This window comes from Centropristis striata, chromosome 5, assembly GCF_030273125.1.
Source record: "Centropristis striata isolate RG_2023a ecotype Rhode Island chromosome 5, C.striata_1.0, whole genome shotgun sequence".
Taxonomy (NCBI): Eukaryota; Metazoa; Chordata; class Actinopteri; order Perciformes; family Serranidae; genus Centropristis; species Centropristis striata.
The window spans coordinates 11,257,630-11,282,248 of NC_081521.1; the positions used below are offsets into that span (position 1 = coordinate 11,257,630).

The following is a 24,619-nucleotide window of genomic DNA, read 5'->3' on the forward strand; positions in this document are numbered from 1 at the left end:
AACCTAACCCTAACCTAACCCTAAAAGGAAAAAGCTAAGCCTCAATGCAAGACAATATGATTAGGGGTGGGAATATACAAACGTGAGTAATCCTAGATTTAAAAAGCAAAAAAATGAACTGCAAAGGAACCAGAAAGTAGCTGCTGTGCAAATTTTGGGCTGCTTGAGCTAAGGTGGGCCATGTGACAGTAGGCCTGCTGGCCATGCTGAGAGTCTACTGTAAAGATTGATAGATTGTGGGGAACATAGGACCCTTTCTTCAGAAAAACGGGGAACATAAGACCCTTTTTTCTAAAAAAAAACCATTTGATCTGCCTATATATCTATGGTTCTTTGCAGCCTTGACAGGGTGTGTCTCGGTGTGTTCTACCCTTTGAATCAACCTGAGTTCTGTGTCTACACTGTTGTCTCTTGATGGTAGATAAACTGTGGTTTCAGTCTTGACGATGTCAACGACAAAAAATTTGTGAAAGAATATGTGTGAAGTCTGAATTAGGGTGGATTTCCCCTTCTTCACTGGTCAGTGGGCAGAGTGTAGCTTACCCACTGCAGACAACAGTCCATTTGGTTATACATGGACACACTCTTGAACATACAGACTACCATATTACAGCCTTGCAGGTTGACAGATCAATGAACCTTACACATTTCCCTGCATTTAAAAAAAAAACAATCAGCGTTAAACATCCAAGCATAGATCATTCATTTCAATCAGCTCATTCAGTTTTGCACAAGTCAGTAATGTTAGCAGACATCTTGGTAGCAACAGCAAGGACCAGTGGGTGAGAGACAATTAGGAGCAGGACCAGACAGAACAGACTTAACCAGTCAGAGATCTAATTCATAAATGCACATTTCCTTTTCCTGATGCTTCCCTCAGCTATTAACCTTGATGAGGAATGCTGGACAGGAAGTTTTTTCCCTTCGTCTCCTCGCGCTACAGGTATCTTCCAACAAGCTAAGGAGCCGGATCCATACAGGAGAGGTCACAGTTAAGACCACAGAGGTGCTTAAGAGATCTTAAATCTGCGATCCGCCCAAGTCTCCCCCGCCTGCGGGGTAATGCCTCAACCCACCTCCCCTGCGCAGTGAGTGCAGGGCTACAGTGCAACAGCCTCGCAGCAGTGACCCTATATGATACATGGGCTGTCCGCCGCGGACTGGGCTGCGGCAGAGCCACGCCACTGTTGGCACTACAGGGATGGCCACTGCCAGCAGATCAACCAGGAAGTGACGACTCCAGTAGCTTTTCTGAATTGTCCCATCGTCAGATGAGTCTCCCTCCTCTGTTTCTCCCCCTGTGGCACCTTGTTCTTTAGTTTCATCTTCATCATCATCCTCATGCAACTCCACTACAGTGACACCAGCTATCTCCTCATGGGAAGTAGATCTCCTTGGCTGGGAGGTGTGAGGCTGTTCTATGTCTGGAGATAATCCTGGGTGACTTGGACTCAGATCTGCTGTCTCTACCTGTGTTGGTCCTGCCGATAGACAAACTTCTTGCTGTCTGTTTTCCATGCAGGGGTTTTCCAATGTTGTCACATCCTCTCTGACTTCACCACAGCATCCTCCAAGCTCACCCTGTGTCCCTGCTGATGTCTCTGACAAATCACACAGTTTTACTGGGAATGTTTCCTCCACTACACACTGAACTTTCACCTCATTCTCTTCTACTGAGCCCATTTGTGTCTGCAGCTCTTCCTCTGGCACTCTGATAACAGTTGTTTCCTCCTGCTGTTCTGTTGCATCAGCTTCCTTCTCCCTTTTCTCTTTCTCCTGCTTTTCCTCCTCCTCCACTCCCTCTTTCGCAGCACACAGAGGACTTTCCATGGAACATGCCACAGTAGCAGACCGTGGTAATGTAGGGACTGGTGGTGTTTTGGAGGCCGGGATCGGCTCTGTAGCCGTGCTCATCATTGTTGCTGTTGTTACTGAAGTTGTGGTGGTGATGGAATCCAGCTCCTCATCCCCCTCATCAGACATCCAGGTGGAGGTGGGGCTACAGGCTTGGGAGCGGAAAGTGCGTTGCTCTGCAATGGTATCCAGATCAGAGGGGTAACCTGCCGTTGCAGGAATGGGGCAACTTTCGGTCTGAATGCCTGTCTCCCGCAAGGGGTGCAGGTAGAGGTGGTGGTGGGACAGGCAGGGATGGCTCATACAGCCCACTCCACCCAGGCCGCAACGAAGGGGCGCCAGATGCTCGCCTGTGCACAGCTTCTCATAGGTGGAGGAATGTGGCATAGTGTGGGGCATAGAGTGGGACAAATTGTGAGGGAAAGAATGAGGTAAAGTATGGGAGTAATTGTGCGGCAGAGAGTTGGGCAAAGAACGGGGCAGGGTGTTGGGCAATGAACGGGGAAGGGAGTTGGGCAAAGAATGGGCCAGGGAATTGGGCAGAGAATGGGGTAGAGATTGAGAAAAGGTCTGTGCGTAGGAGTTAAGTAAAGATGCTGTTTCCTCTGAGAGGAAGGCGGCCTCCAGCAACAGGTCGGCCCGACTGGGGACACTGCTCTCCCCACAGCACACAAAGCCGCTGTCCTGGGTGCCATCACCTGACAGACAAGGAAAGTCTGGGCCATTGCCATTCCTATCCGCAAGCGCCTGATCGCTCAGCTTAGTATAGGTGGAGCTCCTTGTTAGAGAACGGGCCGGGGAACCATCACAGGAGCAAGACCCCCTCCCTCCTACTGCCAGTTTGGGCAGTCCTCCTGGACTTTCACCTGATACCGATGCTGGTGCCGAACCTCCAACACGGGTTCGATAGCCTGGCATGGCTTCCCCCTCCTTGGCTAATCCAGCCTGGGCTAGCTCCATGCTGAGCAAAAGGTTCTCAAGCTTGTGGTTCTGAGCATTGATGTCCTGAAAGTACTTCTGGACCCCTATGTCCCCACTGAGCCCCCCAGCATCACTGAGCCTGCCGCGAACTGTGTCCACGGCCTGTTTGAGCTGCTGGATCTCCTGCCGTGCCTCCTTCAAGGCCAGCTGTGCCTCCACGCGGTGACATTCCTCCTCCACCCAGTCCTCCTGCATCCTGTAAAGCTGGCCTCTCAGCTCATCTATCTCTGTGTCCCTAAGAAGGTAATAATGAAAAGGGGGGAAAAAGAAAGAACAAGATAGTTAGGCGGATGAAGATATTATGGCTTAGGGTAAGGGGTAGAATCTGGTACTTAACCACTTCTTCTCAAATTCAAGCATCCTTGACAAACTTTCTGTCTTTCAGAGGCTATAATGGGTTTTAATGCTGCAGTGATTGATAATTGAAACTAGAAAAACTAAGGAATCCATTGCCTCGTGAAGCATTTGCTTTATTTACAGAGCCTAAGAGATGGCGCTCTTTGTTCAACAAAGAGCTGTAAACACACTCACTTTGTTGTCCCAACACTAGTACCAACCATGTCATGATATCTTGTCAGGAACAGGGCTAATGCTAACTTGGAACACAAACATTTCCAACCCACTAGAAAAAGTACAATGGAATGGCACTCAACGTCTTAGTTCCTGCATGTGAACTTGGGCAAATCCATCTAGCCTGACTTCATGAAGAATGTGACTTCACACAACAACAGCAGCACCCCTGGAAGCGAACATTATAAATGATAAACCAACTAAAAGGCAGTGCAAAGTATATTTGCCCATGTTTAATTCAAATGAAACAAATTATTATATAGTGAAACCTAACCAAAAAACATCAGTTTGTCACGGTCAACCATGATTTTCTGTTTATGTTTGGTCACCTGAAACGCTTTGAGGTAGTGATGTGTCAGTGAAGCCTCATGAACCATTTGTCATTATTTTCTGAGCCCACTAGATGGCGATCTCTGTTCAACAAAGAGCTGAAAACACACTCAATTCCCATTGCTTAAACCAGTAGCTCCATCTAGTGGGCTCAGAAAATTATGACAATGATTCATGAGGCTTCACTGGCACATCACTACTTTGAGGTCTGAGTTTGGAAATTTGAACTGGAAAATGTCAACTTTCAACACTGACTGGAAAGCAACAGTGAAACGCAAACTTTTGGTGAGGGAAAAAGTTGCATGGCCATTTTCAAAGGTATCCCTTGACCTCTGTCATCAAGATATCTGAATTAAAATGAGTTTGATAGCTAACCACAAGTCTCCCCTTGACAGGCATGCCCACTTTATGCAGATCTCATGCAGTTGGAAGCAAAAAACATGCAATACAAATGTGTTATTTTCACCTATATATTTCTGCATACTGGGGTCCCTTAACAGTCTTGGAATCACATAAATTAGGTATGACTGGAAACCGGACACTCGAGACCCGAAGATTCGAAGAACCCAACTGTGTTATTGTGTGACGATGTTAGTCCCATAGCAGCCATTTCGTTGTGAGACCATTTCCTAAATTTTTACCTTACTGTATAAAATGACCTTTTGTGACCTCCAGGATAATCAGAGCCCCGTGAAACTTTACAATCACAAACCTAGAGCATTCAGAGGATGTATTTTGTATATTGTCAATAAGGTGGTTTCCCATCAGTTTCCACAACAATCACTGAAAAATGCAATTCTTACACGATGCCACATCACAACATAGATTTTTCTATAGTGTTCTGCAAGGTATTTGTGTCTTAATGTGGTATTTTGGAGGGGTTTTTGGGGAAAAAATTGTATTGACTGGTCAGAAAACGTTACACCACACCTTTGTAACAAATATCAGCCAAAAACTTGCTGCTAGTTATGAGACAACATTGGAATGGACAAATTCTTCCATCATAATGTTGTAAGCCCTTATACACTAAACTTTTATCATTTGAACACTTATTTTTCTTCACAGATTAATGACTGAAAAATCTTGACTGAAACAGCATCTCAAATTATTCTTTCTCTCTGCTTTGTGGGTCATCTACTGTTGACCTGCTATCTCCCCCTTAACACCTACTGCCCCCCCTAAAAAAGATAAAAACGGGTTTATGGTAGGGCTGAGTGAAGACAATATATGAACAGATTTTTTGGCCCAGTATTGAAAAACTCTTTTCTATTTGAGTACCTCACCTGTCTTGTAGAGTGTTGATGGTTTCCTTTAGCCTGGCGCGCAGGTGTCGGATGCACACCTCTTTCTGCTGTAGGGGTGTGAGGTACTGCTCTGGTGGAGGGGGCCGGATTCCATGGTTGTCCGTACATGATGTGTACTTCTGATGACGCCTAGGACATAAGAAAAGGAAAGTTTTGTAGAGCTAATATCACTTCAGTGACATGTTTTATTATTTTTGCTGTTATGTCTTGTATGACTGGTATATCAGTTGTCCGACATTGGCCTATCATAGATAAATGGATATCTATTGGTAGCAGCACATGCTGCTTGTTAAGAAGATTAAGAACGAGTCTCCAAAAGTCTCCAATAACGGCACAGTGTGCACAGTTAGCGATGCTGATTTGTTTATGATCAGCGGCTACGCTGTGCACAATTAGCCATGCTGGTTTGTTTATGATCAGCGGTGGACGTTGTCCACAGTTGCGTCTCCCGTGTTTAATCCGTCCGCCATTGTGAAGTCACAGTCAAAACTTAAGCGATTGTGCGACGATCGAAAACCATACGTCACCTCCGGAGTCTCGTAAATCCCTCTGAGGCCTTTTTGTAATGGAGACACACTGAGTGAGGGTCCATTTGAGAGGACGTGGCCTGAGACTTTCCCAGCGGCGACTCTTTCCCCTAATAGACACATGACTATAGTCTTGTCTTACCCTTTGGTGGGGCTGCAGTCGCTGCCTTTACAAGAGCCTGAGTTGCTGCTGCTGCTGAGGGAGGCGTTGCCATGGGGATCTCTATTGCTGGGCGCGGCTGGTGTCCGCCTGGTCCAAAGAAAGAGGAGACATGTTAACATGTTCCTGGTAACATGAAACCACAAGCCAAACAACAAGGTGACACTGATTTCTGTGAGCTGTTGAGTAAAACCATCGTGACACAAATGGAGCAAATGTCAAACCACTAACATGCCAATACAACACCGAAATGCACAAATATACACACACTTAGAAAAACGTATGCCAGAGTCACTTATAACAGACAAATTTTTCACCTTAAATGTAAGGACACACACTCGTTTCAGCATTGACAGTGATGTAACAATTTGTAAAAAGAGAATGTGCTCTGTCCAAAGAAATTTGACAATCAATGATATAACTGCAAGAAGCATTCCTCAATAAAATAACCCGTTCAGATCCCCTGTCTATTCCAATGGACTTAACTCTTCTAGGATTTCTAGAGCCATGACACGGTCACCCGACTCTGCACAAATACAAAAACTTGATTATTAGATACCTATGGTTTTCCACATTATCTAAAGTAGACTACAGTAATAGTTAGTAGTAGAGCAGAGACCACTAGACTGGATTACTGCAATGCACTTTATATGGGGGTTAGTGGGTCCTCCATAGTCCGCCTTCAACTGGTACAAAATGCTGCTGCACGTCTTTGCTGCACATTTCACCTGTTTTAGCTTCACTGCACTGGCTGCCCGTTCATTTTAGGATTCATTTCAAAATCATTCTATTTGCTTTTAAAGCTTTGAATGGCCATGTTTTTTTATTTGTATACATGCATGTATTATTTTGTGCGGGCAGTACATTTAATTTAATTTATTTTATTTTAATTTATTTTATCTCATTGTATTTTACTGTTCTATTGTCTACTTCATCTCTTTGTATTGTGTTATCTATTTATTGTTGTGCAGCACTTTGGAAACCTTGTGTTTGCTAAAATTGTGCTATATAAATAAAGTGGATTGGATTGGACAGTAAAGCCCCATTACATATTTTCATTGTGCTTATCATTTTAGTATTTTATTTGCAATTCTATATTTTTTGCACTTCTTTCTGTTTTGAATTCAAGACTTTGTTATTTTATTGGCATTTTATCGGCTTCATATGAGTTCATTATCTATATTATATGAGATTTCTTATAGTTGCATTTTATTTGTTTTTTTATACGGTTATTTTGTTTTCCATAAATTATGCCTGCCTAAGAGAAGCTTAGGAATTATTATTTATATAGGAACATATTTCCTTTATTTTTGCACTTGCACCTGTATTGATGCTTTAAATCTGGAAAGCACTTTGTTCTTAAGCTTGAATTGTGCTATTTAATTACAATGATTTATTTATTTATTTATTTATTAGGAAGGGAAATGGGGAATATTGAAATAAATAGGGGAATACTGTTATGGTTTATTCTCCCTGTTCTTCTTGATTTCCTAACAATACAATATAATGCATACAGATTATGTACACAGGATATACATCTCAGGAGACTTTGAACAGATTGTTTTCTAAAGATAATTTAATTTAAAATGTTAAAATTCTGTTAAAGTATTCAAAAATATACATGCAATGTATTTTAAAGTATGTTAATATTCACAAAATAACTGATAAAAATGTTTTCCATCCACTGGAATGTACAGGGGAAAAAACACACAATAAAGTGTTTTAATCAAATCATTTTGATAACCAAGGATTATGGGTGAATTTCAATCAACCATTTCAATGTATTTTTTGTGTTTGGAACATAATTAGGTTATGAACGGGATAAAATGAGGATAACTTTAACTGAAGAGTATGAAAAAAATAAATAAGAACAAAGAGAAAAGAAGGGAATAACTTGTCAGACTAGACATGATGCTGTGGAAACAGTTCAGTCAGATGTTTTCCTTATTGTAACATCATGAAACATTCACAGCATCATTCCCATGCTTCAGAAAGTCATCACTGATTCAGAACAGACCGAGAACGTGGGGTCGAGGGAGAGTTTGTTGAACGGCTGTGGCGATCTGGAGACTTCGTAGAAGCGTATCCTTTGGTCGGCGACTTGGTCGATGCATAGCCTTTAGTCGGACGCATTGAGACCATATAGCCTGTCTCCATAGGAACGTAGTCTAGCTCTATGAACCTGCAGTAGTCAAACCTGACCAGGCAAAGACAACAGGGTGTTACATCACAGAGGACAGGAGAGGAGCACACCACTGATACAATGTGCATGCTACAAATGTATGCACACTATTGAGGTGAGACAGAGCTGTGTGGCATACACTGTAAAAAAAGAAACTGTTGTTTTTTTAACGGTAAAAAATGGTAGCTGTGGTTGCCAGAACTATAATAAATACGGTGCAACTTTTTGTACATATGTAATATTACGGTAAAATTATATTATAGCACTGTTGATTTCATGTTTAAGATTGCCATTTTATTCCATATTTTACTGTAAAAAATAAAAAGTTTTTCCATCAAAAGAAACGCTGTTCATATAACATATAATTGACAATAAAATAATTTATAAATGCTGCATAAATTAAAGATTTTACCATTAAATATTACAATATATTTTTGTTAGATATATGGTGTTTAGTAGATTTAACAGTGAGAAAAAGTATTTTTACAAAAAATATATGCAAAAATTACAGTGATAGCTTGTTTATATATTACATTATATTTTTGTTACAAACACGGTGCCAGTGTATTTTACAGTGGAGTAATGTATTTTTCAAAAAACAAAAAAACTGTAAAAAATACTGTTTTGGTTGATTTATACATTTATGGTGTTTCATTGTTACTGAAACTGAATTAACCCATTTATCATTTTACTGTCTTTTACTGTCATGGTTTAGCAGTTTTTCACCATAAAATCTACAGACATTTTTTTTTACAGTGTATAGCATGTCTTAGGATTCACCTAATTGATTGACAGCCTGAGATGCAGGCAGGTGAATATCAACAAGCACTCAAACACTGAATGTGCCCAGGAGAGGTGGCTCTCTAAAAGCTTTGCAAAAGGAAACACCGATGTGCTGTGCTTTGATCGTTTAGGCTGCTCTCTTTGGCTTCCCAAATGAAACATCTAAGCCCTTTACTGGCACTGAACACAAGCTCTGCATCCTGAAACACAATTCAAAAGACAAAATGTTCTGAGACTCAAATGATTAGAGAAGCAGGGGAACAGTGGAAACAGTATTGGCATTTTTTTCATAAGAGCCTCATCATCCAGAGCATTTCACTCCAAACAAGAGTTTACACAAACGTCTCTACACTCAGCAGATCTACTGCTTCATCAAAGACATAACTCAACAGAAATGTAACCTCTCTCCTATCATGAATGGTTGTATTTACTTTGTAATATCTGGATTGACTATTAAACACACACAGGATTGTTCTGTTGTCAAATTAGTGTCAGATATAGCCAGCTGTGAAATGAGAGACCAATCTAACACATTGGACTATTTATTCATAAGAAAGGCGTCATTCTTCTTCTGTAGAATAACCAATGATGAAAATAACTAGCTCTCTGCTCCCTCCTCAGCCCAAAATATACACATCATCATCTATATGCGGCCAGATTATAATTCAGAATTTGAAACAACAATTTTTTGCTGAGAGTGAGAGAAGATGTACAGCATAGATTAGATAGCATATTACAGCTAAAACATTGTTATGTGTATGAATATCATGGATAACTGTTTAACCTCTAGTAAAGTTACACAGTGGTGGTGGTGGTTACGTAGCTATTTCTCTAAGGCTTTGTGCTAGGCTAAGCTAAGTAGCTCACTGACAGTAGCTTCATGTTTAACATTCAATCAAAATAAGAGTGGTAGCCAATTTATTGGAATTAAGCATTAGTATGCTACTTGAGTACTTGATTTGGCTGTCAGTATTCATTATTCAATGTGATCACATGTTTTTTGCTTTGTCTATATCTTACTACGTGCTGCGATGACAAGTGGCTGATGCTAGCCACCAAGGTAATGCATACGGGAACAATATAGCATTGCAATCACGTTTGATACTCTCATAAAGTTATTTTTTATATGTTGAAATCAATTTCACGATAAATAACAGAACTGGGTTCCTGTACAACTGAATTTGCTACATAATGTTAGCAGTAGCCTACCACCTACCTAGCAGTAGGTACAGTAGCAGCATGGGTAGTCCACTCATCTAATGCTAAGCTAGCAAGGTAACTGTACTGTAACTTTAACTCATCAAAGAACATTTTTTCTGCATCATGTCAAATTTTCACTGCCAATGGTGGTTGTTTAACAATGAAGCAACATGATCCCATGCTACACAGCAATATCATCAAAATCTTATTTTGGATCCTATTATTATATTATATTATATATATATATATATATATTTTGTGAGTACTGGAAATGTGAGAATGTAAATGACTTAACATGCCCATCCCCTGTATTGATCTTCTCATCTCACTCTTGGCAAGAGACCAAATAAATGCATTTCCTGAGTATTCCTTAAGCTGATTGATGTCCGGCAATGGACACATTTGCAAAAACCACCTGAGAGACCATGAAGAACCACATATATATCATCTTATAATAATGTTAAACAGGACATACACACATATTTTCACCTTTAACCACTGCTACCATCCAGCTAAAGAAAATAAAGCTGTTAAGCACCACAGTTTGGTTCATCAGTGGTAGGAAGGGTAATCTGTGATGGGCAACTTCTGTCAGGACATTCATTATTGATAATAAATATTTGAATGTTTTATAATCATTAATATTGCATGACACATAATAAAATTACTTGTTCCTTTAAAGACCACAACTGTTGCCCAATCACTGCCCTCCACAGAGGGAGGAGGGGACAAGCAGGACCAATCGAGCCAACAGCCATGAGGGGTTTTCACACAGGACCCGATAACTCCATGCCACCGTACTGAAATCCAAATCATGGACACTGTGTTTCACCCAACTCAGTGTCTTCAGAATTAAACTTCAACCTGCTGGAACATTTTCACCACTCATCAATAATCTTTTCAAGTGAGACTTTGTAACTTTTGTCAGCCTGATCACAGAAAAGGTATGTTCCGATACAATGAAACACCATTGTCCATTATGTTTGTATGGGAGGTATTTTCTCCGAGATTACATTTGTATTTGAAGTATTGTGGTTGAGTCAGAGATACTTCAACTGGGACTTCAACAAGTCAACAAGGACTTGTTTACGTAACGTATGGTTCCTAGTTTGGTGAAACTAGGAACCATTTCACAATGTTAAGCATGTGTTTAAAAGTGCAACTGTAATCCAGAAGAAAATAAGTTTCTCTCGAATCGTAAATATGAATGCAGTATTGATGTATAGGAACATAGACAAAATAACATCTTATAACATTATATATTACTCTTACAAAAACGTAAGCAATCTTCATAAGCAATAAATGCGCTGTTGTTCAATTCAGTACAGTCAGTTGCTACAACATGGTCCATACTCTATTGGTAACATGGTCTGGTGTGACCAGTATCTTATCTTGACACTACTGTATAATGGAAGCCCTAAGAAGCAAGTGAGAAAAAATTCTGGGAATCTGTTTTTGAAGTTTGATCGTATTGTTACTTTAAAAAAAAAGTGAGAAAAGCCTTTACTGGTATAGTATTTATTAGTGATGTGCCAACGAAGCCTCATGAACCACTGTCATTATTTTCTGAGCCCACTAGGTGGCGTTCTATGTTCAAAACAAGGCTGAAAGCACACTCAAACATCACTCAAGCCCTTTCTTTTTTAAACAAAGAGAGTCTAAGTCACAATCTCTGGCCTGAAAACACACTCAATTCCCATTGCTTAAGCCTTTTTCTTTAAACCAATAGCTCCATCTAGTGGCTCAGAAAATAATGACAATGATTCATGAGGCTTCACTGGCACATCACTACTATTCATACATTTCCTAATGTTAATTTACATCTGTGAAACAGGTGGGAATTTTTTTTGTTTTGTTTTAGCATGATTTTTGTTTCTATTATACTAATTTCAGCCACAAGAGGCACAACTCTCCCATGTTATAAATGGGACTAAAAGCATTATTTTTTTCTTTCAGGTGAGTAATTTCTCAATGCACTCTGAACACAAGGTACATATGTATATTCTGTGTTAGCATATTATGTAGCATTACCCTCATGTCTTTCTTTTCCCTGGAAATGTATTGTAATCTTTGCTTATCTGCAAATATGCACCTTGTGTTCATAGTGCATGAAGAAATCACCTGAAAGAACACATATAAATGCTTTTAGTCCCTTTTGGAACATGAAGTAGTGTTTTTCACCTGTTTTAACAGATTAAAAAATATATATTAAGGAATATTATTTCATCTGTTTTTAAGACTGAAACACAGGACAAGAAAACTATTTATATCAGACTTATAAAACACATCACCAGAATTGTTTTTGCTGACTTGCCACTCAGGGCTTCCGTATTTAGCCACTGTTCAGAAAAAAAGTTTATTGTGTCACTTCATGTCTGAGGTTGTATATTAGTGTTAGAGCAACAATAACCTCCTGGAAGCATAATTCCAAACAAATAGGAAAACGAGGCATGTTTCATAATTCACTGGAGACTGTTTGCAGCTGTTCAACAAAACACATATTAGCTACACTGACACACTTACACAGTGGTGTGTAATTCATACTTCAACCCAACCAAATCCCCAACTTTCCAAAGCTTCTGGCAAGACTTGTGCTGAGTAAACGTGTCCTGTGTGATACAATTAGGGAGGAGGCCAGATATTGACTGCTCATAAGTTCTTTGAAGATCAATATATGACAAAAGCCAAGACAGAACAGAAACAGGCGGAGGGAAGCAGCTGAAGCAGTGAGCCTGGACTGGAAGAGTTTCTGACAGTCTATCCAGTCCATCTGTTGGGATGGAACCTGGACCAGGTGCCAGTCTGGTGGAGGCAGTTGTGGTTTAGACTGTAGGAGTGTGAAGAGTGTTGGTGTCAGTGGGTGGAGTACAGTAATAATCCTTTAGGTTGTGATTTGTTACCGGTAGAGACAGAGACCCACATTGTCATTCCAGGCAGTGCTGTTGAACGTCAGTTATGAACACTAATCATAGTGTTCATAGTTCATAACAAATATAGTGCTGCTGATTTAGTGGCTGTGTAAGCAGTGATCACTTGTGTGCTTCCGCAACACAATGACAAGTGTTATAAGTCGCATGTAGCACCTAAACACAACTTTATGCTACGAAAAATCACATGAAACATCGGCTAAACAGTTTCACAAATTCTACAATTCTATGACGATGATGCAATCTCTTGCTAATCCTTTTTGACATGTATTAAATTGAAAACTTTACAAGGACAATATATCTAGTATTTTACCTTTTGAACTTCATTGTTTGTTTGTTTTTTACAAATATATGCTTTTTCTGAATTTGATGCCAGCAACGCATATCAGAAAAGTTGGGACAGGGCCACGAAAAACTGGGAACATTGTGGAACAATAAAAAAAACTGGAACATTCCACAGGTAAATAGGTTAATTGGTAACAGGTGATAGTATCATGATTGGGTATTAAAGTCTTAGTTGTGCACAAGTAGGATGGTATTATTACCATGGTAAAAAACCCATAAGAACCCACGGTGACACGGGTGTCACAAACATTTTAAATGTTCTAGTTTTAGTAATGTTCATGTATGTTTTCTCAAGTACATAAGTGTGTTTTTAAGTGTTCTACAGCTACAGTAGCCTGTTGAGAAGCCATCAAATGAGGCAGTGTTATTTATATTTATTTATTATTGATTTATTATTATTTTGTTACTTAAAACAAATCTAATAACTATTAATGTCACAAGTGTCATATATGTTGTGGAGATGCAAAGAAAAAGGCAAATTTGTGTTTTTGTAAGCAGAAAATGTGTCTAGTTTTTTCATTCAAAAATAAGAAATATCATAAACATAGATTCCATAAACGCCCAATGTAACATTTATGTCACATTACAGATCTTTGACATTTAGGGGTAGTATTTTTTTTTTAAAACAACATAAAGGTGTTCTATGTGGTTCACTTGGTCTGTTGTATATCCCCCATAAATTTCATTTAAGGATTACCGGGTCTGGGTTCTTATGGGTTAAAGGCTGTAACGATTTCACCATCTAAAATCCATAACATCATTAAAAAATGAATAGAAATCTCTGCAAGGCTAAAAAACAACATTGGATGTCCTTGATTTCCCTGAGGCAACACTGCATTAAAAACTGGCATGATTGTATGAAGGACATTACTACATGAGCTCAGGAACACTTTAAAAAAACATAATCAGTACAGCTCATCACAGCTCACAGCTCATCTCTGTGTCTACATATGCAAGTTTAGACTCTACCATGCAAAGTGAAAGCCAGAAATCAACAATGACCAGAAACGCTGCCAACTTCTCTGAGCCTGAGCTCATCTGAGATGGACTGAGCCAAAGTGAAAAAGTGCGCTGTGGTCTGACGAGTCTACATTTTAAATTGTTTTAGGGAATTCATGGACATCGTGTCCTCTGGGCTAAAGAGGAAAAGGACCATCCAGATTTTTACCAGTGCAAAGTTGAAAAGCCATCATCTGTGATTGTATGGGGGTGTGTTAGTGCCCATGACATCACATCTGTGAAGGCACAATTAATGCTGAAAGGTACTCACAGGTTTTGGAGCAACATATATGTAGACAATGGCAAGGTAATCTCAAGCCACATGCTGCAAGTGTTACAACAGCAGTCCAGGCCTGTCCTCCCCTAAATACACTACTGGTCAAAAGTTTTAGAACACACCAACTTTTCCAGAGTTTAATTGAAAATTATGCAGTTTAATGTCTCAGTGTACTCTGAAATTAATGCACATTTGCAACATTTAAAATTCTTGATTGAGCATGATAGTGTTTTGAAAGTAAAAAAAAGATTCAAAATCACATTTTATGTTGGACTAAAGGACTAAAAAAAGACACAAAATGACCAAAAAAAGACACAAAATGACCAAAAAAAGACACCAAAAGACACAAAATGACTAAAAAAAGACACAAAATGACTTACAAAGACATGAAAAGAATTCAAAAATGGACAAAATAGCCCAAGACTCCATAGAGTTAAGTTGTTAACCCATTTCTTGTTCCCTGAAAAAGGCCTACTTGTATAATTCTGAAATGTACATTATTTTTCAGTTTTGGTTAAGCTTACCTTTTTTTATTTACCTCTGGCAGTTCACCACTTACCTTTGTACCCTTTCAAGCTGTTCATTTGACTTGAACTGCTTGAATTTCAATAAAAAACTGAAAAATTGGGGTGTTCTAAAACTTTTGACCAGTAGTATATGTGGCGCATAATAAAGAAAAAATAAAACATTGGACACCCTACAGAAGAATTTTACTTTTAAATTTTAGTGTCCTCAGTTCTTAAGCACTTACTGAGTGTTATAAAGAGAAAAGGTGGTGTAACACAGTGGTAAACATGCCGCCGTCCCAGTTTTTAAAAATTGTGTTGCAGGTGTCAAATTCAGGTTGAGTGTATATTGTCAATAAACAATAAAGTATATCAATTTGAACATTAAATATATTGCCTTTGTACATTTTTCAATTTAATTTACAGTCATGGAAAACATTATTAGACCATTGTTTTCTTCAATTTCTTGTTCATTTTAATGACTGGTACAACTGATATCTAGCCATTTTCCATGGTTTTCTTGATAAAAACCAAAATCATTACCATGGAAAATGCTCAGCTCTTAAATTAAACTCTTATCAGCTATTTTTGTTGTTATCATTATATGTGTACCTTTAGTTGCACCAAGCATTAAAATGAACAAGAAATTGAAGAAAACAAGGGTGGACTCATAATTTTTTCATGACTGTATGTAAAACAGAATTAGTAAATGATGTCACTCTGTTTTATTTACATTTTAGACAGCTTCCCAACTCTTTGGAATCAGGGTTGTATCGAGAAACTCTATAAATCTACACGTAGGTGGTGTGTGGAAGTGCACACCTTTACATCAGGGTCTCCCTTGTTTTTTTTAATTCCTGCCAGGACTCAATAGAATCAGAGATGATGAAGTCTGTTCTGTTGTTGATTGCCTCTTCCATGCTAAATATAAACACTGAGAGCTCCAGTTGTGATCTCAGTGTTTTCATGTTCATTAAAACTGTGCCAAAGTGAGACAGGAAGCTTAGGTGTTGCCTGTGTGCTTGTTTTAGTGGCTACAATGCATGCCGGAGCTACAGCTACAGCTACGGAGCATGCTCTCTGAGACTGTAACTGAAGTGAGTCTCACGCAGGAGGCGCGGGCACAGGAATGGCCACCGGCGCCGTAGCCACTGGTGCAGCTGTCCCCGTCCCTGACCCTGACGCCGCCTTGGGCACCGGGACGGGCGAGGACGCCAGTATTTGCTGCAAGCGGCGTTTGGGCTGCAACGCCTTCAGAGGGTTGAATCTGAGGAGAAGAGACGAGAGAGGAGGAGACCACAGCTACAGATTGAACCGTCCGTAGCTACATATTATACCTATAAAACCACTGCAAACATGAGCAGATGTCTTGGCGGCCACTTCGGAGGGCCTTTGTCTCTCTGTGAGCCACACATTAATATATAGGTTGCAACATATGGATGAGAATACTGAATAGAAAATGTTAAAATCACTTGACACAGTTACTTGAAGTTGACTTCTGGCAATCTGCAGTATGATTGACCCATACTTAGGTGGTGATCCTGCCCCACAGGAGTAAATCAATGCGTAATAATCATATTGTATATAGAAGGTGTAAGACATACATTCAGCATTTGAACTGCAAAGTGGAAACAGTTAGTGTGAGGCTTAATGGATGTAGGAAAAGTCATCAAAGGCCCCTGTAGACGATGGAATCTCAATAACATGTCTCATCCTTTAACCTGTGTCCAGTAAACAGGCCATTGAATTCCAGTAACTGTAAGAGAAACCAGGTCAATATACTCAATAAAGTGTGTACAGGTTGCAGTAAACTAGCTGTTTCACTGGTCAGTATGTAGGAGTTGGATGACTGCATCTAGTCCATCTTTGTGTCAACATTACCACAGCTCCTCCATCGGGATCATTAGAGCTAAATGAAAAAGTACAAAAACAAATATGGGTAAAACGGTGACACATCCATGACAAAAACAGAGCGGGAGGAAAAAGGAGAGAATTGAGTTAGAGTTGAGGGTACCACGTTCTAATATGGCACCTTTTTATAGAGGGCTTTTATGTTGAAATTCAAAAAAAGAATGTGAATAAAAGAACTTTTGGCTTGTCAGGTGGTGGAATATCACTCTAGCTGAGTCAGTAGAGAGCAGTTTTTCACCTTGTGCAAATAATGCATGATTTACTAAATGCAGCGATGACACACGTCAATGTGTACAGTTAGACACATTAAGCCTGCAATGTCCTAAAATCTTTATAGCAAACTTTCCAAACTAAGATTAAGACCTGCATCCGAATTGAGTCCCAAAAAGCAACAGCCTGGCAGAGAGGAGTCACAGGCAGATGCAACGCAGAGTTGGGTGTGGGGACTTGCTAGCTCCATGGCGAAGCCAAGTCACTACGCTATGCCTGGTCTCTCACATCACAGTATCACTGCTATCCATATGGCAGCTAGAAATCTGTAGTCTCATGTTATCCAGCTTGTTAATAAGGGAGTGGATGTTGGCAAGAAAGATGCTGAATCAGGTCTATGCAAGCTGCTCTTAACTTAGTCTGGATCCTGGCTCGCCTGCTTTGCTTTAGCTTCATGTAGCACAGCTGCCTGTGACACCTCTCTGCCTGCCGTTGGTCTAGGTCAGGGATGGGCAACTGGAGGCCCATCCCTGACTTGAAGTGGCCCTCAGTACAACATGTATTTGAGCATGAAATCTTAAAAGTGCTGTATAAAAATGCACAAAATTACTTCTTGCATTAATGTTGGTCTGCTGTTCTTGCACTGAAAAAAAAAAGAAATCACAGTAAGTGGTTATTTTTTATTTGCTTCAAACCTTTTGTATTCCTATACTGTTATACATGCATTTGAGCATGAAATATGTTAAGTTACTGCACTGTAAACATATTTAAAATTGCAGTTTCATCATATCTGGTTAAGTGCATGCTCCTATATGTGGCCCTGTGGTAGTGTCGATGAAAAATTGTGGCCCCCTCCAGCATTTAAGTTGCCCATCCCTGGTCTAAGTCAAGTAGTGTTTTGCAAACTAAAGCTGCTAACTGTTTAAAGCTAACAGTAGCTGCGTCTACTTCTTCCTCCTCTCTGAGGGCAGACTAGACACAACAGGGACTCACTACTGCCTCTTGAGGCACAAGTGGTACTATAAGACAGGACGGGCCAGTGCTAGCTGTTAGCATGCTAATTTTAGTAGATATCTCTGCAACACAATACATAGACGTAAATGGACTGCACTTATATAGCAATAAAGTTTTAAACTAAAGTCTGGCCAAACCTTGCAAATTGCATGTTTAAGAGTGGAACAATTAGTCAAGTTTTTAATTAAGGGTTAGGAGGCTCTCATGTTCTAATAAGCCAAAAGGTCAGACTGTCCATTGGAGCAGTCTACCTGATGAACTAAAAAGTTAAAAACACAGCAAGTTTCCTGCTAGGAGGGATAAACACCAGCCAGAGAGATTTTTCACAACCTCACAACCCAACATTTGTTCTACGAATGTTGATCTACGAAGCTTGAGTAAATTATGTAAGTATTAATCAAGCAATTGACCCTAAGCTAAGTCCCGCATCATTCTGTAACTGTTGCTCTGTCAATTGTACACGATTAATATGGCGTTTCTGATTTTGTTCGTCAGAGATATTCCAAATGAAATTACAGCAAATTTTTGAAATAACAGTTCTGTAATATCCTAGTGAAGGGTAAATTGGCTACAACAAATAAACCCTTTAAAAAATCCCATTTTTAAAAAGTGGTACTGAGTTGGTTACGGGTTCTTAAAAGAGTTTTTATTTGGAGGAAATCTGTGCTGACAAGGTGTTTAGTTTAGAAATAATTATGCAACACACACATATTCTGAGCACACGCAGTATACTTTAGACACAGTGGTTTAGTTTGTTAATCAGAGGAGAAGCAACATAACAGACACTCAACAAAGGCTGATGAAAGAAAGAGAAAACATGAATAAGTAGGATGTGGGAACACACTTTCAGCAACAGTGCAGCTCCACCTGGGCCTGTGGTGCTGGAGGAAACATCTGGGTCTTGTTTTTATCAAGCGTCTCAGAATCAGAATCATAGTCAAAGTTAACCTACGGCTGTAAACACTTCTACTGAGAGTGAGAGTCATTTATGAAGCTTCTTACATTGACTTTTATGGAAGAAATATCCTATATTTATCCAAGAGCGTAGATTATCAGTATGAGGGCATGATTTTATTCCTTTTCAGTGAAACAGCTCCGCCTTGTGTCCAGATTTATTCTCCTCCTGCTCACATTGCTGGCTATTATGGTAAATTGGTGCATTTTAAGAGAGTAGCAGTTTTACAAGCAGATGATATACTTCCCGCCCCTACAGAGCTCAAAATGGGCGAAGGAACGCTCCCAAGACATGGCATCCATCATTTGATTGGTTCACACTCTAGCTGTCTCCCTATTGGCCGGTGAAACACACTATAAGCTCAGGGAGGGACATCTTCAGTCTGAGCAGTTACCTCAACCTGAGAGGACGAGCTGGTTCTGAGTGGAGCACAAAAGTTTTGAGAGCGCAGACTTTAGATTTGAGCGCGTGGACTTATATATATATATATATATATATATATATATATGGACATATTTGGTAATTGGTAAATGGACCTGCACTTATATAGCGCTTTTCTAGTCACTTTACGACCTCTCAAAGCACTTCACACTACAGACTGATCTCATTCACCCGTTCACACACACATTCATACTGGTGGCAGAGGCTACCCTAAATGGTGCCATGTCGACAGATCGATTTTATCGAGTCAATTTTAACATTTGGAATGATCTGTTGGTTCGGTAACCTCAGTCTGATCAATAAGAAAAGGCTTGGAAAAATTATTATGTTATGTCAAAAGATCATTGGCCTTGACCTGGAACACATTGGCAATATTTACCAAGTCAGAGCCACTAGGAAGGCAAAGGCCATACTGTCAAACCTCCTACATCCTCTACATGCAGAGTTTCGACTCCTGCCACTAGGAAGGAGATATTCTTACAGGAAGAGGGCCAAAACAAACATATCTAAAATCATTTGTTCCTCAGCTGTTGGCTTCCTAAACAAACTAGGGTAGTAGCTTTGTCTTTAGCTCTGTCTTTGCCATATGCTTTTATGCTTTAATGTTTTTATGTTCTGTGTTTTGTATTTATTATGATTATTTGTTTGTTGCGTGACATTTTTAACTACTGAATGCAGAACAAATTGCCCCTCGGGGACAATAAAGATTTATCAAATCAAATCAAACCTGCCATCATTGGGAATTCATTCACACAGCGATGAACGCAACATTGGGAGCAATTTGGGGTTCAGTATCTTGCTCAAGAATACTTCGACATGTAGGCTGCCATGGTCGGGGATCGAACCACCGACCATCCGGTCAGTGGGTGACCACTCTACCAACTGAACAGCCACAGCCACGAGTGCGAGCGAAATGTTTGTGTCCAAGAAGAAGAAATGTGAGCACAAGCATGTGATTTTTGAGTTCAAGCAGAGTGTGAGTGTGAGCACAAAATGTGAGCATGAGGAGAATAAATCTGAGCAGGAGAAGGAACTGTGTCACTGAAAAGGAATAAAATCATGCTCTCAAAGTGAAAATCTACGCTCCTGAATAAAGATAGGATATTTCTTCCACAGACTTTCAGTTGCTGTTTTATGAAACACTCTGCTGCAAAGTAAAAATGACGAATGTTGAGGCTTTATGTCCACAGGAAATAGTCATTTACCAAAAAGACAATTGCATGACAAGCTTTTAGTAAATGCTAGCAACCCGTTAATGTGGTTGAAGATAAAAGTGTATACAATTATGAATAACAGGAAGCTTCACTTAGCTGCATGTTTTATAAGACCTGTATCAGTTCTTCATCTTGAGCACTGTACTGTTTATTGTGCAGTATTGTATGTGCAGCAACGATGTTGCAAAGCCTCTGTGGACTGTGGCACATTTCTCTGTGGAGAACATGGAACCCTCTCTTTGAACAACACACACACACACACACACACACACACACACACACACACACACACCACAGGTTATTTCTAGCCTGGAAAGATGAGACCCTTGCGGATTCAATGAGCCCACTTTTACTCATGTGTGATGACGTTCTTGCAGTGAGAGCAGTTATTAGACCTGTTTTCTAATGTTTTTTAATATCAGAAATAGGGGGTTCTGTCATTCTAATTTCAAAATAACATGGATGCTTCCTTACCATGCTTTTTATGATCACTACTTTCAATTAATTTTGGATGTTTTATTCATATTTTTAGCATCGAATATTTGGTCAAGAATGAATGGTGAAATGGGGCAAAGTTACAGGTGTGTAAACCTGATTACATCACAACTTTTATTTAAATGGGATCTGAACTTTCAGACAACACACACACACACACACACACACACACACACACGTTCTAAATGGGTCTAAAAGTTTTATTTTTTTCTTTCAGGTGAGTAATTTCTCAATGCACTCTGAACACAAGGTACATACATATATTGTGTGTTAGCATATTATGTAGCATTGCTTATCTGCAAATGTGTACCTTGTGTTCAGAGTGCATGAAGAAATCACACACACACACACACACACAAATAGGAGGAAAAGGATAATCACAGACTTATGGAACTTTACAACTATAAACTAGAGCATTCAGAGGATGGATGGCTTTCCTACATTTACTGAAAAATAAGGGGGTTTCTGAGCAGTTTTCAGTACAGATTTCTTTGGCCACATAATCACCAAAAATGCAATTTTTCAGCGGTGTCTTAGTCTTAGTCTTGGTGTAATATTTTTTTTTAATCAGTTCTCAAGTGGTCAAACAGTCAAACATTGCACCAAATCTGTGAAAAAAACAGAATCAACCCAAAAGTTGCTGTAGCAACTCTAAACCCTCATACACTTTAACAAATCAAATGAATACATGAGTATTCATTACAAATACTGAGTTGATTCATTACAAATTTTATTACAGAATTACGACTGGAACATCTTGACACACATGCTGAGCTGAAACTCCAATTATAGTTGACCTGCTATCTCCCCCTGAAAGATTTTCCGACTCTGAGACACTTGATAAACACAGGATCTGGTCTTTACAACTGTGGATGTCTTACTGACATTAAAGAAACAGGTAACAGGTGCTCATTGGCTACCTACCGGCGAGAACCCAAAGCAGACCTCCGATTGGCTGGAGCAGGGGCAGACATGGGGCCAGACAGCCTCTTGCGCAACCTTTAGCTTCTTCTGTCCTCACTGTGTCTCTCTGTCCTGCAGCTCAACTCTGAGAGCCTGGAGGGAAACACAGACATGAGCAGTGAGTGACCACACACCAGTAAGAAGTATTCAGATCCTTTACTTAAGTAAAAGTACTATTAAAAGTTAGTTTAAAAAAACTAGTAAAAGTCCTACACTCAAAACTTAATGTAGTAAAAGTACAAAAGTATCAGCATCAAAATGTACTTAGAGTATCAAAAGTAAAAGTACTCGTTATGCAGAATGGACCCACTCAGATCGTTTTATATATTCAAAATATATTATTAGATTATTTGTATTGATGCATTTATGTAAGCAGTGTTTTGTTTCCTCAAGATAGGGCTCATTTTAACTACTTAATATACTGTTATAAGGTTTAATTAGAAAAAAAAAAAAAAGCTTAAAAGTATTAAAAGTAAAAGTACTCGTAATGCAGAATGGACGACCTCAGACTGTTTAATATATTTTAAATATATTATTACATTATTTGTATTGATGCTTTTATGTAAGCAGTGTTTTATTTTGTAAAGACAGGGCTCATTTAATTGCTGAAGATACTGTTATAAAAAAAAATCTAATCACTCCAAATTGATTAATTTGTTACATTTCTAACTAAAAAGTAACTAAAGCTGGCAGCTAAATGTAGTGGAGTAAAAAGTACAATATTTGCCTAAAAATGAAGTGAAGTAGAAGTATAAAGTTACATAAAATGGAAATACTCAAGTAAAGTACAAGTACCTCAAAATTGTACTTAAGTACAGTACTTGAGTAAATGTACTTAGTTACATTCCACCACTGCCACGTGCACGCACGCACGCACACACACACACACACACACACACACACACACACACACACACACACACACACGCACACGCACGTTTGAAATATTTATTCATGCCCACATAAAAAAAGGTATAAGGGTTCTTGGTGCCTGGGCGGCTGAATACAGTTACAGCTATGATGACCTACGGGTTAGATAAAAAGCAGACATCATTCAAGGATACAGAAACATTGGGCCTCATTCACCAATATCTTCTTAAGAATCTTCTTAGATTCTTTCTTAAGTCCTTCTTAAGAAGATTTCTAAGAAGACCCTACGTCAGATTCATCAGCGTGTTCTTAAGCCGCTGAATTGTTCGCAGCCGTGTTCTTAAATTGATGAATGCCACAATCTTCGTGAAAACTTCGTAAGTAGGACTTAAGAACAAATTTGTTCTTAAGAACGGTTCGTGAATGAGGCCCATTGTCTCCTCCAGACTGAGCAGCTTCCAATAATAGTTGATACTGAGCAGTACTTCACTAACTGTTTAGCTCTTCTTTCAGAGAGGCTGACCATCTGAAGGCCCCTCACAACCAACTTGTGCACATGCTACCAAAATACTACCAAATATAAAAAACTAAAAGTTTACATTTGTAGCCTAGCTGAGAGATAGTCTGCTTCAGCTGCTGATATTTCAGCACTTTGGTTAGGAAGGCCTCTTCAAGGCTGTGATCAAAGGTACAGCCGGCCTGCAGAATGAACTCCTCTCTGTGATTTACATTAACAACAACAACAACATCAGGGCTGTTAGCTGTAACATTAGAGAACAATGAGACATTATTAAACAGGCTGAACATGCTCGGCTTTACAGTAGAATGATTAAACAGAATGATGGAGGACCTGAAAATAGATCAGATATCTGCTGATATCACATCCACAATTCTGTCATGTCTACATATGTAGAGCCCCCTGTAAACATGGCAACCACACACACACACACACACACACACACACTAGAGATGAGTTTTGCTCACTGCCTCATCATGCAGCATGGTGCTGCTGACTCAAGCTGACACTTAGCTGGCGAAGACAGGACATCAGGGTTCAGCAGCCAATCGCCTTCGAGCCATGTGGGGGACTCAACCAATCATCACTCATCTGTCTCATCTCTGCACAAACAGCAGTGAGAGTGGCAGAAAGTGAGCAAAGGGAACTGACATTTACATCTGCATGTGTGTCTGAGGACAGATATCTGTGTGTGTGAGTTCCCATTTGTCTCTCACGTGGCATTTAATCATTATCCCCGTCAGTGACCTTATTTGGCATTATGTTGCTGGAAAGGCCAAATGCAAACATGTTTCTGCTGCAGCCTGGTAATGATGGTGGATGTAATGAAATCCTGGCAACAGAGAGGCCCGTTAGATTGACACACAGAGATAGAAGGGAAAGCACATGGAGGGGAAGAGAGGAGGATTATTCATCAATAATACATCAAACACACACACTTAGCGGGCTCTTCAGTGTCTGTTTGTGTATGTGTGTAAGTGCAAGGCCCCCGCTGTAAGTCACCTTCCTGCTCTAACACCTCGACATGCTGTGTCGTCTCAGTGCCAACCATAAAACTTCCTCTGTCCTCTCTGATGTAGAAAAT

At 39.7% G+C, this 24,619-nt stretch overlaps 1 protein-coding gene across 3 annotated transcripts; it reads right to left on the minus strand.

Annotated features, from left to right (window-relative positions):
• Positions 1-483: 483 nt before the first annotated feature.
• On the minus strand, positions 484-22,305 carry snphb (syntaphilin b). Of its 3 annotated transcripts, none has more exons than XM_059332846.1 (5): positions 22,110-22,305; positions 7,744-7,923; positions 5,709-5,816; positions 5,019-5,168; positions 484-3,070 (listed from the first exon to the last, which is right to left on the minus strand). In XM_059332846.1, exons 1-5 carry the CDS (start codon positions 22,157-22,159, stop codon positions 1,021-1,023), a joined length of 2,538 nt encoding a protein of 845 aa, XP_059188829.1. In that variant the 5' UTR covers positions 22,160-22,305; the 3' UTR covers positions 484-1,020. The 3 variants fall into 3 exon arrangements, with proteins under 3 accessions (XP_059188829.1, XP_059188831.1, XP_059188830.1); XM_059332848.1 differs by lacking the exon at positions 22,110-22,305 and adding an exon at positions 10,381-10,988; XM_059332847.1 differs by lacking the exon at positions 22,110-22,305 and adding an exon at positions 8,689-10,988.
• Between the last annotated feature and the right edge of the window lie 2,314 nt (positions 22,306-24,619).

Bases quoted from the DNA above. Each gene is read 5' to 3' on its own strand.
- snphb (XM_059332846.1), bottom strand. From the start codon at position 22,159: ATGTCTGCCCCTGCTCCAGCCAATCGGAGGTCTGCTTTGGGTTCTCGC. The intron at 7,924-22,109 runs GTAGGTAGCCAA...TTGCCTGGTCAG, and splicing joins TCTGCTTTGGGTTCTCGCCG to GTTTGACTACTGCAGGTTCA. The intron at 5,169-5,708 runs GTAAGACAAGAC...CTTATGTCCTAG, and splicing joins GACTGCAGCCCCACCAAAGG to GCGTCATCAGAAGTACACAT.